The following is a 15,017-nucleotide window of genomic DNA, read 5'->3' as shown; positions in this document are numbered from 1 at the left end:
TTCATAGCGAGGGGGATTGAATATAAAAGTAGGGAGGTCTTGCTGCAGCTGTATAGGGCATTGGTGAGGCCGCAACTGGAGTACTGTGTGCAGTTTTGGGCGCCGCACCTGCGCAAGGATATTTTGGCCTTGGAGGGAGTGCAGAGGAGGTTTACTAGGCTGATACCGGAGTTGAGGGGGTTGAGCTATGAGGAGAGGCTGAATAAACTAGGCTTGTACTCGTTAGAGTTTAGAAGAATGAGGGGAGATCTCATTGAGACGTATAAGATGATGAATGGGATGGATAGGATAGAGGTGGAGAGACTCTTCCCGCTCAAAAAAGACAGTAGGACTAGGGGGCACAGCCTCAAGATAAAGGGGAGGCGGTTTAGAACGGAGTTGAGGAGGAACTTCTTCACTCAAAGGGTGGTGAATCTCTGGAATTCTCTGCCCGTTGAAGTGGTGGAGGCTGCCTCGCTAAATATTTTTAAGAAGCGGGTTGATGGGTTTTTGATAAGAGAGGGGATTAAGGGTTATGGGGAGAGGGCGGGAATGTGGAACTGAGCTACAACAGATCAGCCATGATCTTATTGAATGGCGGGGCAGGCTCGAAGGGCCAGATGGCCTACTCCTGCTCCTATTTCTTATGTTCTTATGTTCTTCCAGGTGCTCTGGTTTCCTCCCACACTCCAAAAATGTGCAGGTTAGGTGGATTGGTAATGGTAAATTGGCCCTTAGTGGCAGGGGGGATTAGCAGGGGAAATACGTGGGGTTACAGGAATAGGGCCTGGGTGGGATTGTTGCTGGTGCAGACTCGATGGACCGAATGGCCTCCTTCTGCACTGTAGGGATTTTATGACTCGTGTGTTAGAAAAGAGGAACTGGAGTATGCCATTCAGCCCCTCATCCTTTCTCTGCCATTTAACTGGATCATGGCTGTTACGTATCTCAATTCTATTTACCCTTCTTAGTTCTTGACATTTTTTTTTAAGGAAAATCCATCACTTTTGGCCTCAAAAGCCCCAAATATTCCTGCACCCACCTTTTCACCTGGAGAAAATTCCAGATTTCAACCACCTGTGACATGTGCCGATGCTCCGTAATTTCCCTTCTAAATAGATTGTTAATGGCCTCAATAACATTAATCTAAAGGGCGGGCACAGTGGTTAGCACTGCTGCCTTACAGCACCAGGGAGCTGAGTTCAATTCTGGCCTTGGGTCACTGCCTGTATGGAGTTTGTATGTTCTCCCTGTGTCTGCGTGGGTTTCCTCCAGTTCCTCCCACAGTCCAAAGATATGCAGGTTAGGTGGATTGGCAATGCTAAATTGCTCTTTAGTGTCCCAAGATGTGTAGGTTAGATAGAGTAGCCATGGTAACTGTGTGAGGCTACAGAGATAGGGTGGGGAAAGGGCTTGGATAAGATACTCTGTCAGAGAGTTGGTGCAGACTCAATGGGCTGAATGGTCTCCTTCTGCACTGCAGGGATTCTATGATAAAGATTTAAATGATTGATTCTTCCAACAGAAGGAATGGTTTTTGCTGTGTATTAATCACATTGACTACCTCCATTAGACCATCTCTCAGTCCACTCACAATGAAAAATAATAGTAAAAAGTCTGACAACACCAGGTTTAAGTCCAACTGATTTATTTGATCGTAAACTCACAAGCTTTCGAGGTTAAGCTCTTCTTCAGACTCACCTGACGAAGGGGCAAACCTTGAAAGCTTGTGAGTTTACTATCAAATAACTCAGTTGGACTTAAACCTGGTGCTGTGAGACTTTTTACTGTGTTTACCCCAGTCCAACGCCGGCATCTCCACATCATGAAAAATAAGCCAGGCTTATGTAATTTATAGTGAATAATCCCAGAAGCCTGGTCTCATTTGGGTTATCAAAGCATTCCTCAAACATGATGGCGATCAATGGCTGGGGTTGGGGATTGGGGGAACGCTGCCTGCAGACAGTAGCAGGCCAGAATCAAAGTGGACTGATGGGATTAATCAATTATTGCTCAATTATTAGAGATCATGGAGTATTTATTTTGTAATTTTCCTCAGCAATGAATGGGTGGTCTGTGAAAGGTTTCACTGTGTGCTGCTTGTAGAAAGGAGGGGCTTGATACATGCTTTTCACATTGAACTGTACGCAACCCTGAATTCTCCAAGTCAGTAGATCAACAAGGATTATTGAATGAAAAGGAAAGACAAGCAATTATACAACCTGCATCTCAAAGAAGTTTACAGTGAGTGACATGAAGCCAGCGTAGTCGTGTAGGGAATCATAAAATCCCTACAGTGCAGAAGAACTCACACAAAACCAGGTTAAAGTCCAACAGGTATATTTGGAATCATAAGCTTTCAGAGCACTGCTCCTTCATCAGGCAAGTCTCACCTGATGAAATAGTAGCACCCTGAAAGCTTGTGATTCCAAATAAACCAGTTGGATTTTAACCTAGTGTTGAGAGACTTTTTACTGTGCCCACTCCAGTCCAATGCCGGCATCTCCACGTTACAGTGCCGAAGGAGGCCATCTGGCCTATCAAATCTGCACCAACTCTCTGACAGAGCATCTTGCCCAGGTCCACCCCCTGCCCTACCTGGGTAACCCCTCACATTTATCATGCTAATTTCCCTAACCCATACAGCTTTGGACACTAAGGGGCAATTTAATATGGCCAATCTACCTACCTGTTCATTTTTGGAGTGTGGGAGAAAACCGGAGGAAACCCACGCAGACACGGGATGAACGTGCAAACTCCACACAGACAGTCACCCAAGGCCAGAATTGAACGCAGATCCCTGGCACTGTGAGGCAGCAGTGCTAACCACTGTACCACATCACAGTGATACATAAGATTCCACAAAAGGCAATCAGATAATCATCAGATCTTTTGTGTGGCGTAAGAATAAACTTTGACTGAGATACTGGGAAAATCTGCTGTTCCTTGGACGAGAGTCATTGGTCCCTTTGTGGAGAGTAGCTGGGGCCTCAGTTTAACATCTCGGCTGAATGTCAGCATGATGGCGCTGCTATCTCACGGTACAAAGGACCCAGGTTCCTTGTACAGCTTTGGGTCACTGTCTGTGTGGAGTTTGCACATTCTCCCTGTGTCTGGTGGGTTTCTTCTGAGTGTTCTGGTTTTTTCCCACAGTCCAAAGATGTGCTGGTTAGGTTGATTGGCCATGCTGAATTGACCCTAGTGTCAAGGGATCAGCAAGATAAACATATGGGGTTAGAGAATAGGGCCTGGGTGGTATTGTGATTGGTGCAGATGGGCTGAATGGCCTTCTTCTGCACTGTGATTCTATGAAAGCTGGCACTTCCAACTCCCTCAATAGATTTTGTGCTCAAGCCTCTGGAGAGGATATGACATCACGACCTTCAGACTCAGATGCACAAGAGCTATGAGTGAGCTCCAGCCGACAACTCACAACACAGCGAGTGACTAGCCACCTCACACCTCAAATAATGACACTGCAATACACCAACTATCGGCCGCTGCTCAGAGAAGGCCACCGACATATCAGAAGGCACCTAACGTATTTGTACAATGATCGTTTTAAAAAGAAAACCTGTGTTTTGTTGTTCTAATTACAAAAGGTGGATGTGCAAGGAATGGCAAACAACCCTAACCAGTGGCAAAAGGACTTATTGTCTGGACATGCAAGTACATTCTTGGATAAAGAAATAAACGCTTTGACCCCCACCAAGTGTATTCCTGGAGCTGATTGCTGGGCTTCTGGCCACACTCATTTTTTGAAGTCAATGTCAGCTATATAGCTGGAAGACGAGATATGGTCATTACTGAGCTTGGTGTCCAGGAAGGTGCTCTTTCTAAGCTGTTCCAGTGATTCTTATTAGGCAAGGGAATCAAAGGTTATCGAAGGTAGAGGGGAATGGGGAATGACAAACACAAACAGATCAGCCATGATCTTATTGAATGGTGCAGCTGCTTTGAGGGGCCAAATGGCCCACTTTTGCTCCTATTTCATTGATAAGCAATCAGGATTGGGAGCACCTGGATGAAGATTTCCCTTCCGAGGCCAGAAGTGCTAAGGTCAATTTGAGCACTTGCTCAACACAGAACAAAGGTCAAATCTGACTTTCCAGGAAGCGTCTCTATGAGCTAAGCTATAGGAAAGCAGCTTAATTGGAAAATAGAGCTTGGATAGCTGGTGAGAAATTCCTCATGTCCCAAAGATGGATTGGCATCACAAGAATATGGATTTCCCGAGGAACAAGACTATTTATCTGTCATCTTCCAAATTGGATCAGTTCTAAGCTGGGATGGACAGGCAGCAATTAAAGCAAGTCATGGTCACTGTGATCTCCTGGGCTGGGTAGAAACTGGAAACTAATTTTCCAATTTTCTTCACCCTAATTGAGCTTAGGTGTTTGATCGGGATTTGTGCCCAAGAGAGACAATCCAAGAGAGGATTCCTGTGGGTGGCATGGTGGCACAGTGGTCAGCACTGCTGTCTCACAGCAGCAGGGACCCAGGTTCGATTCCCGGCTTGGGTCTCTGTCTGTGTGGAGTTTGCACATTCTCCCCCTGTCTCCGTGGATTCCATTTAGGTGCTCCGGTTTCCTCCCAGATTCCGAAAGACACGCTGGTTAAGTGCATTGGCCATGCCAAATTCTCCCTCAATGTATCTGAAGAGGTTTCAGAGTGTGGTGACTAGGGGATTTTCACAGTAACTTCATTGTAGTGTAAGGCCTACTTGTGACACTAATAAGTGAACTTTCTGAAATGACGTGAGATCTAAAGGGTTAGAGAAGCATCATAACTATATGGGACAGGCTAGATGGGCTATTTCATAGAATCACAGAATCTGTACAGAAGGAGGCTATTCAGCCCATCGAATCTGCACTGACAACAATCCCACCCAGGCCCAATTCCCATGAAGTCACGTATTTATCTTGCTAATCCCCCTGACACTAAGGGATGATGTATCACGGCCAATCAATCTAACCTTCATTGTCGAATGTGGGAGGAAACCCACGCAGACATGGGGAGAATGTGCAAACTCCACACAGACAATCACCTTAAGCTGGAATTGAACCTGGGTCCCTGGCGCTGTGAGGCAGCCGTGCTAAGCACTGTGCCTCCATGCCACCCATTTGTAATCTCCCTGCCTGATTTTTGAAGTTAAGCAAACTTCATTTCCGACTGACTTGCTATAACGACAGCCCTGTTATTTGTCCAGTAAAATTGACCTCCTTCACTCTCCTAAGCGTTTATTCCTCTCACCATTTTTGTGTCGTGATGAAGCTGCTCTGTTGTGAGAATGCGCGCTCTCTGTTCGCTGATCGGCTGACTGCCTCCTTTCTGCGGATGAAGAACTGCCGTCGTGGTCCAGCGAGGTCAGGCTGCTCTCCAATCCGCTGGGCTGCAGGTAGGGTGTCTCCACAACTCCATCAGCTGGGGGAGGTTCAGGTGGTGGTGGCAGGTCTGTCCAAGGCAGAGATAGAGTGAGTCAAAAAAGTTGGCTAAGTCAGCGTCCTTACAGCACCCTTGGCGCAGAGAGAGAGAGAGAGAGAGGGGCGATACCTCGGATAGGATCCCTGATTCCTAACCGGTGACCCCCATGTCAGGGAGTGTGCATATGTCAACACTATTGTGTATTGCGCATGTTCAGCCACAGGCAGCCATTGTTGAACTAATTTCATTTCCACTTCCCCAACAGAGAGGGCAAAATGCGCAAGATATTGAAATAAAACACTCCCTTCCCTCTTAAAAAGCACCTTAAAATATAAAATATTACATGTGGATAAATTCCAACAGTACAACATGACTAACACAACATCAACAATTCCTGAAAGTTTACCAGATTGGGTGTATATTAGTTTTTACAATACTCTGAACCAAAACATTTATGACTGATATTGCCAGAATAATTTAGAAGTAACTTAATGTTTTTCCTTAACACTAGCATGTATTCAACAAAAAAAATCATCATTTGACAAGGAGTAATGAAACAGACAACTCTTCTCTTCTTCCTTTCTACTTACTTTCCATTAACCTATCTGGCTTCATTCTCTTTCAAAAAGTTCAAATTCTTCTAGTGTAAACCATGCACCATCTGACAGAAACATCTTAGACAATCCATATATTGCAAATCAACTTCTCAAAATCTGAATAGCATTGGCACTTGTACCCTCCTCTCTTGGGCATGGTCTCAACGTTTATCAACTTGATATTACTATCGACCAAAACAAGGTGACATTTTTCCCTTCCACTGCAAAGAAGTTGACATGTACTCATTCCTGCGGTTTTCTTGTGTGAATGAAATAAACTTTGGATCATTTCTCATTCTCAGACACACTTCATAATTTGTCACCTGCCAACTCTTCAATATTTCTATCCGCCTTTGGATACCAAAGATAGTTTCTTACTCCCGTTTTCATACAGACCATCCCTTTGTTTCACTTGATGAAACTCTTCTAAAAATCTCTAAACCTCGGTAGAATAAGAACATAAGAAATAGGAGCAGGAGTAGGCAACCTAGCCCTTCGAGCCTGCCCCTTGAATGACGACCCTTAACTTGCTTGAGAAACAGCCTTGATCTACACTGACTTTATTTCAATGGGTCAAATACTCCTGCAATTTATTATCGTCACACATGCCACTCATTCCGTAATTGAGCTCTTTACTGAGCAGCACATCCTTCTGAGTTTCTTCATTAATTTATCTGGCAGACATTTGTGCGTGTAAAGTAATTCACGGGAAACACTGTGATTAAAAATGAAACCGACTTTACGGGATATCTCAAATTAACGTCCATATTTGTCCAATCTGCTGAGTTGCAGCATTTAATACCATAGTGATGGCTAATTTTATCATTTGGTCCTCCTTGCTTTTGAAGGCCATTTTAAGTTCTCTTAGCACTATCGCAATATCAGACATAATCATACTGTAACTAGCATTTCCCAGTTTAAATGTATTATCTCAATCCAATTCCTTCCCATCAAGACTTAAGTCCTTTCTTTGAACATCATTGGCAAGTAATAAGATCCTCCTCCCCTTTCAGCTACCATGTCCTACAAAGGCATCGGCACAATGGATTTCCATTGGATTGGTCCATGATTATTCTGGGCAAGGTGCTACAGTGTTCCGCCATTGCCTTCTGCAGCATGTATTATAGAATCCCAACAGAGCAGAAAGAAGCCATTCGGCCCATCAAGCCAACAACAATCCCATCCAAGTCCTATCCAGAAAACCCCAGATTTACCCTGTTAATCTCCCTGACACTAAGGTGCCAATCAACCTGCACATTTTTGGAGTGGGGGAAGCACCCAGAAGAAACCCATGCAGACACAGGGAGAATGTGCAAATTCCACACATACAGTGACCCATGGCCCGAATTAAACTCAGGTCCATGGCACTGTGAGGCAGCAGTGCTAACCACTGTGCCACCGTGCCACCCGGGAAACTCTCCTGCTTTTACCGCCTGTCATCAGGCATATTGGAAAGATTCACAGGCTGATAATCAACCTGATTGGCCACATTATGAAGATGCCTTCTGCAGTCATCAAATCCTGAAGTGGGACTTCTAACTGGAGTTTCTACCCCGGAGGTAGGGGTGTTGCCACTTCACCACAAGACTCCAGTGATTGGAGAAATCATTGTATTCCAATCTAACATTAACTTCAACCCAAGCTGTTATTGGAATATCTAGTCTGTTTCACATCAGTTCTGCATAAGGGAAAGGGACTTGGGGATTTCATTACTGAAGCTGTATCAATGGTGAAAGTAAGCTGTGAATCGCTGCCTTTCGTTTCTATTGTGGGCGTTAGAACTACATATTCAATCTCATTACTCTGATCTTTTCATCTTGCTCTCTGAAGTCCAACTATTGATGTTCCTTCCTGACCACATCGACTTTTGTTTCCATTTCTATCATATGCAGATTCAAGGGATTTACAGATTGCTGAAATAGCTTTACATCAACCATGACCTCAACCAAGTACGTGGCTGTGACCTGGACCATTATAGAGGTGACAGATTGGCACAGTGGTTAGCACTGCTGCCTCACAGTGCCAGGGACCTGGGTTTGATTCCTGGTTTGGGTCACTGTCTGTGTGGAGTTTGCATGTTCTCCCCGTGTCTGCACGGGCTTCCTCTGGCTGCTCCGGTTTCCTCCCACAGTCCAAAGATGTGTGGGTTGAGTTGATTGGCCATGCTAAATTGACTCTAGTGTCAGTGGGATTGGCAGGGTAAATATGTGGGGTTATGGGAATAGGGCCTGGGTGGGATTGTGGTTGGTACAGACTCAATGGGCTGACTGGCCTCCTTCTGTACCACATGATTCTATGAGAATTTCCTGTACTCCTGCATGCCATCTGAATATGACCAACTCTTCCACTTTGACTGGAAAATGGGACTTTTAAATAGTTGGCTGGAAATCAGGAGACCAAGGTGGTAGCATCTGTTGCTTGACACAATCGTTATAACTTCTTACGTGACCCATGGAGTTCTGCAAAGACAAAGGGCAGGATTTTCTGGCTGAGCTCACCCCAAGGCTGGAAAATCTCATCCGAGGTCAACGGATCTTTGTATGGTCCGTCCTCCACCTGCTATGATTCCCACGGTGGGCGGGATGGGAAAATTCTACCCAAAGGCTTGAATTGTCCGATGTCGTACCGCGCGCCACCACTGGCAGCGAGAATTTGGTGCTCAGCTAATTCTCCATCCGCAGCAGTGGGACTGGAGAATCTCGGCTGCGGGTGAAGTCAGAGAATTCTGGCCAAAAACGTGGATGCCTGTGGCACTTGGACACATTTTAGGAATTGGAGCTGATGCCTGCTCAGTAATTTAAATTACATAATCTGATTTCATTCATGTGATTGATTACAAATGGGGTCTTTTAAATGGCCTCCTTCCACAACAGCTTATTGCCTTTGTTAAAAATCTTGGCCTGGATTTTGTTGCTCTTTAGGCCTCCTATGGACGTGGCTCACGGGTCCATTTCTATGCTTATGTCATACCCACAGTGACAAGAGTTTATTTTGTTCGATAATATAATCTGCAATAGTCTCATTTAGCAAGTGTTTCCTTTCATGGAATGTAGCTGAGCGCCAAATTCTCGCTGTCAGTGGTGGCACGCAGTAAAACATCGGACAATTCAAGCCTTTGGGTAGAATTTTCCCATCCCGCCCGCCATGGGAATCGTAGCAGGTGAATGACGGACCATGGAATGTAACTCTCAGTGTCATCTCATTCTTAGTTGTGTCATAGGAGCCCAGAATGTCATTAATTTCTGCATATCCCATTGAACAAGGTTCTTGCAGTCAATATTGGATAAAAGCAATTTCAAAAGAATTTGTCCCCACCGTGGTGAAGAAAACATTGACTGTACCTGCATCTCCTCATACAGCCATATGTGTAACTTTTGTCTGTGATTATACCAGCCCTCTTTATTAGGTTGTATTCCCTCGTTTGACCACAAATAGGCCTTCAGTGTCATTTTTTTAATTATATAATGTTCTGACTCATTGCCATGTACTCATGGAGTAATCTTTCACATTGTTCAAACTTCCCCAAAATTAGGACACTAAGGAGCAATTTTAGCATGGCCAATCAACCTAACCCGCACATCTTTGGACTGTGGGAGGAAACCCACGCAGACACTGGGAGAATGTTTAAAATCCACACAGACAGTGACCCGAGCTGGGAATCGAACTGGGGCGGGGGCAGGTAGAAGAGGGGAAAGGAGAGACGAGGGAGGAGGAGCTAAAAGGCACAAGCAGCAACTGTCTGAACCATTCAAACCCAAACAGAGCTAAAATATTAATTAGCTGCCTCTTCCAGGATACAAATTGGTGGCTTCTGATTTTCTCCTCCCATACGGCTTTGACTAAAGTACATCTCAAGCTTTCGATGATAAAGTCCAATTCCTGACTTCCTATGTAAACATGGCATGTTGATATCTCACCAGTGCTGGCAATGTAGTGCTTCAATTAACACATTTTCCATCAACTGGCCCTGTGCTGCAGAGAAACTCCTGTGCTCCAATTAAACATGCGATTATGCATCCCAAACTTAATATCTGACTAAGACGTAGGCCAGAATTCTGCCACCTCGCCGTCACGGGAATCGGAGCAGGCGAGGGGTGGATAACGGGAAGGTCCGTTGAGCGGGCGGGATTTTACGGTTTCAGGACAAGAGGCAAGGAGTTGATGGGTATAAGCAATGCAGGAGCAGTGAGTATGTAATGAAGCCAGCTACTCAGACTGGCGATAAGAAACTGTGTTCCACAGAGACAGACTGGGACCATTACTGACCCCCATTTACATCGTACATGTGGACTTAAATCAGAAGCACAATCTCAGAATTTGCAGACGACACAAGATTGGAAGGTATAGACAATAACCTGACAGGAAACAGGAAAACATTAATAGGCCAGCAAGATAAAGAAGTAATTGACAAATCAATTACAATATAGGTAAATGTGAGGTAGTGCAAGAAAGAATAAGGAGTAACACATTCCTTGGAAAGCAAGATTCTCAATGGGTTCGGAGAATTCTAGAAGGAACAAGAGGGGTTGTAGATACATTAAATTAGTGCCACATGAGTAACTTGTATAAAAAACAGAGAAATGGAATTCATTTTTGAGGGATACAATTGAAAAGCAGAGAAATTATGTTCAAACTACATCAAATCTGGGTTAGACCACAGATTATAATATGGATGTAGAGGAGTTGCAAAGAGATTGACAAAAATGATGCCAGAACTGAGAGATTATACCTGTCAGGAAGTTCATGTGAAACAGAAATACTGCATCGATCAGTTGGGTCAAATGGCCTATGTCAGTGGTGTAGTAATCTTATAACAAAATGTACAAAATCTATAAGATGAAACTTCCAGATTTGGCGTGAGTGCAAAATGGATGGAAGGAGAAAATGTTACGTGTTGACTTTAGTAAGTTTTTAGTATTGGAAACTCGTAGCGTGGCCTGGAACTCACCTCCCTGAGAAAGGTCACGGCGGTACTGGCTTGGCTTGGCTTTCTTTTTGGCCCGGGCTTTCTGGCTGGGCGGAGTGTTCACACTGCTGCTGCCCTTCCCTGGAAATCAGATACAAATGCTGAAGGACAAAGGATCAGGCAGGCTTTCACGATAACCTGTTAGTTCATAGTCACCAACACAACCATGAACATTTCTTTTTAAGTCCATACTTTGTAACTAATTGAATTCAAACATTCACATTACTAAGGATGGCACAGTAGTTAGCACTGCTGCCTCACAGCACCAGGGACCCATGTTCAATTCCAGCCTCGGATCCCTGTCGTGTGGAGCTTGCACATTGTCCCTGTGCCTGCGTGGGTTTGCTCCGGGTGCTCCAGTTTCCTCCCAAAGATGTGCAGGCTAGGTTGATGGGCCATGCTAAATTGCCCCTTAGTGTCAGGCGGATTAGCAGGGTAAATACGTGGGGTTACCGGAATAGGGTCTGGCTGGGACTGTGGTCAGTGCAAATGGCCTCCTTCTGCACTGTAGGGATTCTATGATTCAATGACCCTAAAAATCCACCAGGAGTTGAGGCAAATTTGGAATGGAAAGTGAGAATTCCTGGGTTATTTGTATGCTTGCCGATCAAAATCTCATGTTGCTCCACTACAAATCCTGGGCTGGATTCTGCAAACATTTGATTCCCAAAAGTACATTTGGATCATGTCACGGCATACAGAGTATGATCCCATTAGTCCAGTGTAAGACTTTGATACATTTACTGATTTCTAGAATTTGGAATACCTATGGATTTTATTGTGACTACAGTTTAAAATGAAGTGATTTGTGTCTTATTGCTAATGGGGGAAGTGAACATGGGTCATCTCCAAAAAAGGAAGGAGGAATGGGAGACTGGGGAGATGGAAGTTGAGAACATAGAACATAGAAAAACGACAGCACAAACAGGCCCTTCAGCCCACAAGTTGCGCCGAACACATCCCTACCTACTAGGCTTACCTATAACCCTCTATCTTACTAAGTCCCATGTACTTATCCAAAAGTCTCTTAAAAGACCCTATTGAAATTCTAACTCTTGTTACCATGGCTTCTGGGGTTTGACTTCTGGACACAGTTGAACGTCACCTCAAAGTCAAACAGGGGTGATGTCTGTGTTGTCAACACCAAGGGTGGGATTTTCTGGTTGCACTCGCCCCAAAACCAGAAAATCCTGCCCGAGATCAATGGACTTTTGCATGGTCTGCACCACCCCACCCCCCATGGCGGGCAGGACGAGAAACTCCGGCCCCAAGAGTTCCTGGGATCTTTAGATGTGAAAAACCTCTCTGTTGTCTTCACTGCTTCTTGTTAAGTATATGTGTAAAATCTTGCTCAATAAATTCGACTTGATTCATAAATATTAGTTATCTGTACCTTGTAGGTCAACATGACTGAGGACCATGTCTGCAGTAAGTGCAGGTTTCTGGAGGAGCTCCAGCTCAAGGTAGATGAGCTGGCCTCTGAGCTACAGACACTGAGGCTCATCAGGGGGAGAGAGGGTGCCATTGTCAATGGGGTGCAAGTGACATCCACCCCCACTAGACTGGCTAACTCTTAGGGTCAGGAACAAGAGGGGGCTACTGAGCGGAGGAAGGGGGGAGGGGAGCGGAGGAAGTGGGGAGGGGAGCGGAGGAAGGGGGGAGGGGAGCGGAGGAAGGGGGGAGGGGAGCGGAGGAAGGGGGGAGGGGAGCGGAGGAAGGGGGGAGGGGAGCGGAGGAAGGGGGGAGGGGAGCGGAGGAAGGGGGGAGGGGAGCGGAGGAAGGGGGGAGGGGAGCGGAGGAAGGGGGGAGGGGGGCGGAGGAAGGGGGGAGGGGAGCGGAGGAAGGGGGGAGGGGAGCGGAGGAAGTGGGGAGGGGAGCGGAGGAAGGGGGGAGGGGAGCGGAGGAAGGGGGGAGGGGAGCGGAGGAAGGGGGAGGGGAGCGGAGGAAGGGGGGAGGGGAGCGGAGGAAGGGGGGAGGGGAGCGGATGAAGTGGGGAGGGGAGCGGAGGAAGGAGGGTGGGGAGCGGAGGAAGGGGGGAGGGGAGCGGAGGAAGGAGGGTGGGGAGCGGAGGAAGGAGGGTGGGGAGCGGAGGAAGGAGGGTGGGGAGCGGAGGAAGGAGGGTGGGGAGCGGAGGAAGGAGGGAGCGGAACGGATGCCTCAGTCTCTCAATTTGCATAACAGGTTTGAGGTTCTTGCTTCCAGTCTGGACGAGAACGAGGGAGGTGAGGTTGGTGAGCAAACTGCACACAGTACAGTGATGCAGCAGGACATAGGCAAAGAGAAGGTGAAAAGGAACGTAGTAGTAATTGGGGATAGTGGGGTGAAGGGTATTGACACTGTCCTTTGTCACAATGACAAAGTGCACAGAAGGGTGTGTTGTCTGCCTGGTGCTTGGGTCCGGGATGTCGCATCTGGGCTGCAGAGGAACCTGGAGTGGGAGGGTGAGAATCCGGTCGTTGTGGTACATGTGGGTGCCAACGACGTAGGCAAAATGCAAGTTGAGGATCTGGGGAGGGAGTATGAAAAGCTGGGAATGGAATTAAAAAGTAGAACCGACAAGGTGGTTATCTCTGGGCTACTGCCTGAACCGAGTGCAGACGGGCGTAAGGTTGATAAGATTAAGTAAGTGAATGGGTGGCTCAGGGATTGGTGTGGGAGGAATGGGTTTGAATTTATGGGGCATTGGCATCAGTATTGGGGTAGGTGGGACCTGTTCAGGTGGGATGGGGTTGGTCTGAACCGTGCTGGGACCAGTGTCCTGGTGAATCGTGTAAATAGGACTGTAAACAGGGCTTTAAACTAATTGGGGGGGGGGGGGGGGGGGGGGTGGTGGGTGCGAGGGTAGGTGACATTACAGGGTCTAAAGTTAAGGAAAGGGTACAGGTAAGGGAAGAGGCCGAGGATGTCCCAATAATAAAGGGAGTAGGGGGCGTGAGTACAGTTGGTGGCGTTCTGGCAAATAGGGTCCAGGTGAAGGCTGGGATGAAGGCACTTTATCTGAGTGCACAAAGTATTCGGAATAAAGTGGATGAGCTGGTGGCGCAGATCAGCACAAATGGATATGATCTGGTGGCCATAACAGAGATGTGGCTGCAAGGTGACAGGGACTGGGAGCTGAATGTCCAGGGGTATCAAGTGTTTAGGAAGGATAGGCGGGAGGAAAAAGGGGATAGCTCTGCTGATTAAGGAGAGCATCAGGGTGGTAGCAAGGGATGATATAGGAACCAAAGAGCAGAACGTGGAATCGTTGTGGGTGGAGATTAGGAACAGCAAAGGGAGGAAGACGCTGGTGGGTGTCGTCTATAGGCCCCCGAATAATGATCTGGAGATGGGGAGGGCTGTTAACGCGCAAATAAGTGTGGCGTGCAGGAATGGTACGGTGATAATTATGGGGGATTTCAATCTACATATTGATTGGTCGACCCATGTTGGACGCGGTGGGCTCGAGGAGGAGTTCCTGGAATGCTGCCGGGATAGTTTCCTTGAACAGTGTGTGTTGGAGCCGACGAGGGAGCGAGCTATTTTGGATCTGGTGTTATGTAACGAGGCGGGTAGAATTAGGGACCTTGTGGTGAAGGATCCTCTTGGGGAGAGTGATCATTGTATGGTGGAGTTTCTGGTGCAGATGGAGGAGGAGAAAGTGGGTTCCTGGACACGCGTCCTTTGTTTGAACAGAGGGGAGTACGGTAGGATGAGAGAGGAATTGGCGAATGTGGACTGGGGTAGCGCGTTGGAAGGTAGGTCTGCTGAGGAGCAGTGGAGGATCTTTAAGGAGATCTTTCTTGGTGCTCAGCAGAAATTTATTCCGGTGGTTAAAAAGGACCGTAGGAGGAGAGGTAATAAGCCGTGGATAACGAAGGAGGTGAAGGAAAGTGTTAAATTAAAAGCGGAGGCGTTTAGAGTAGCTAAGAGTAGTGGGCGAGAAGAGGATTGGGAGAGGTTTAAATGTCAACAAAGATTGACAAAGAAGTTGATAAAGAAGGGTAGGAGAAACTATGAAGCTGGGCTAGCGCTTAATATAAAAAAGGATAGCAAGAGTTTTTATAAATATA

The 15,017-nt window shown here is 46.5% G+C and overlaps 1 protein-coding gene across 1 annotated transcript in view; it reads right to left on the bottom strand.

Moving 5' to 3' along the window:
* LOC145359799 (uncharacterized) overlaps positions 1-12,386 on the bottom strand; it is a 29,259-nt gene extending 16,873 nt beyond the window's left edge. Inside the window, exons 1-3 of the mRNA XM_080214575.1 lie at positions 12,359-12,386; positions 10,948-11,046; positions 5,233-5,433 (exon numbers count right to left, since the gene is read on the bottom strand). Of these exons, the coding sequence (XP_080070701.1) occupies positions 5,233-5,433; positions 10,948-11,046; positions 12,359-12,386 (328 nt within the window). The remainder of the gene's footprint in view (positions 1-5,232; positions 5,434-10,947; positions 11,047-12,358) is intronic.
* Positions 12,387-15,017: the final 2,631 nt, after the last annotated feature.

This window comes from Carcharhinus amblyrhynchos, chromosome 29 (assembly GCF_965287045.1).
Source record: "Carcharhinus amblyrhynchos chromosome 29, sCarAmb.v2.hapA, whole genome shotgun sequence".
Classification (NCBI taxonomy): Eukaryota; Metazoa; Chordata; class Chondrichthyes; order Carcharhiniformes; family Carcharhinidae; genus Carcharhinus; species Carcharhinus amblyrhynchos.
Note: the sequence above shows the minus strand (reverse complement) of the source record. Positions and strands in the feature narration are given on the sequence as shown.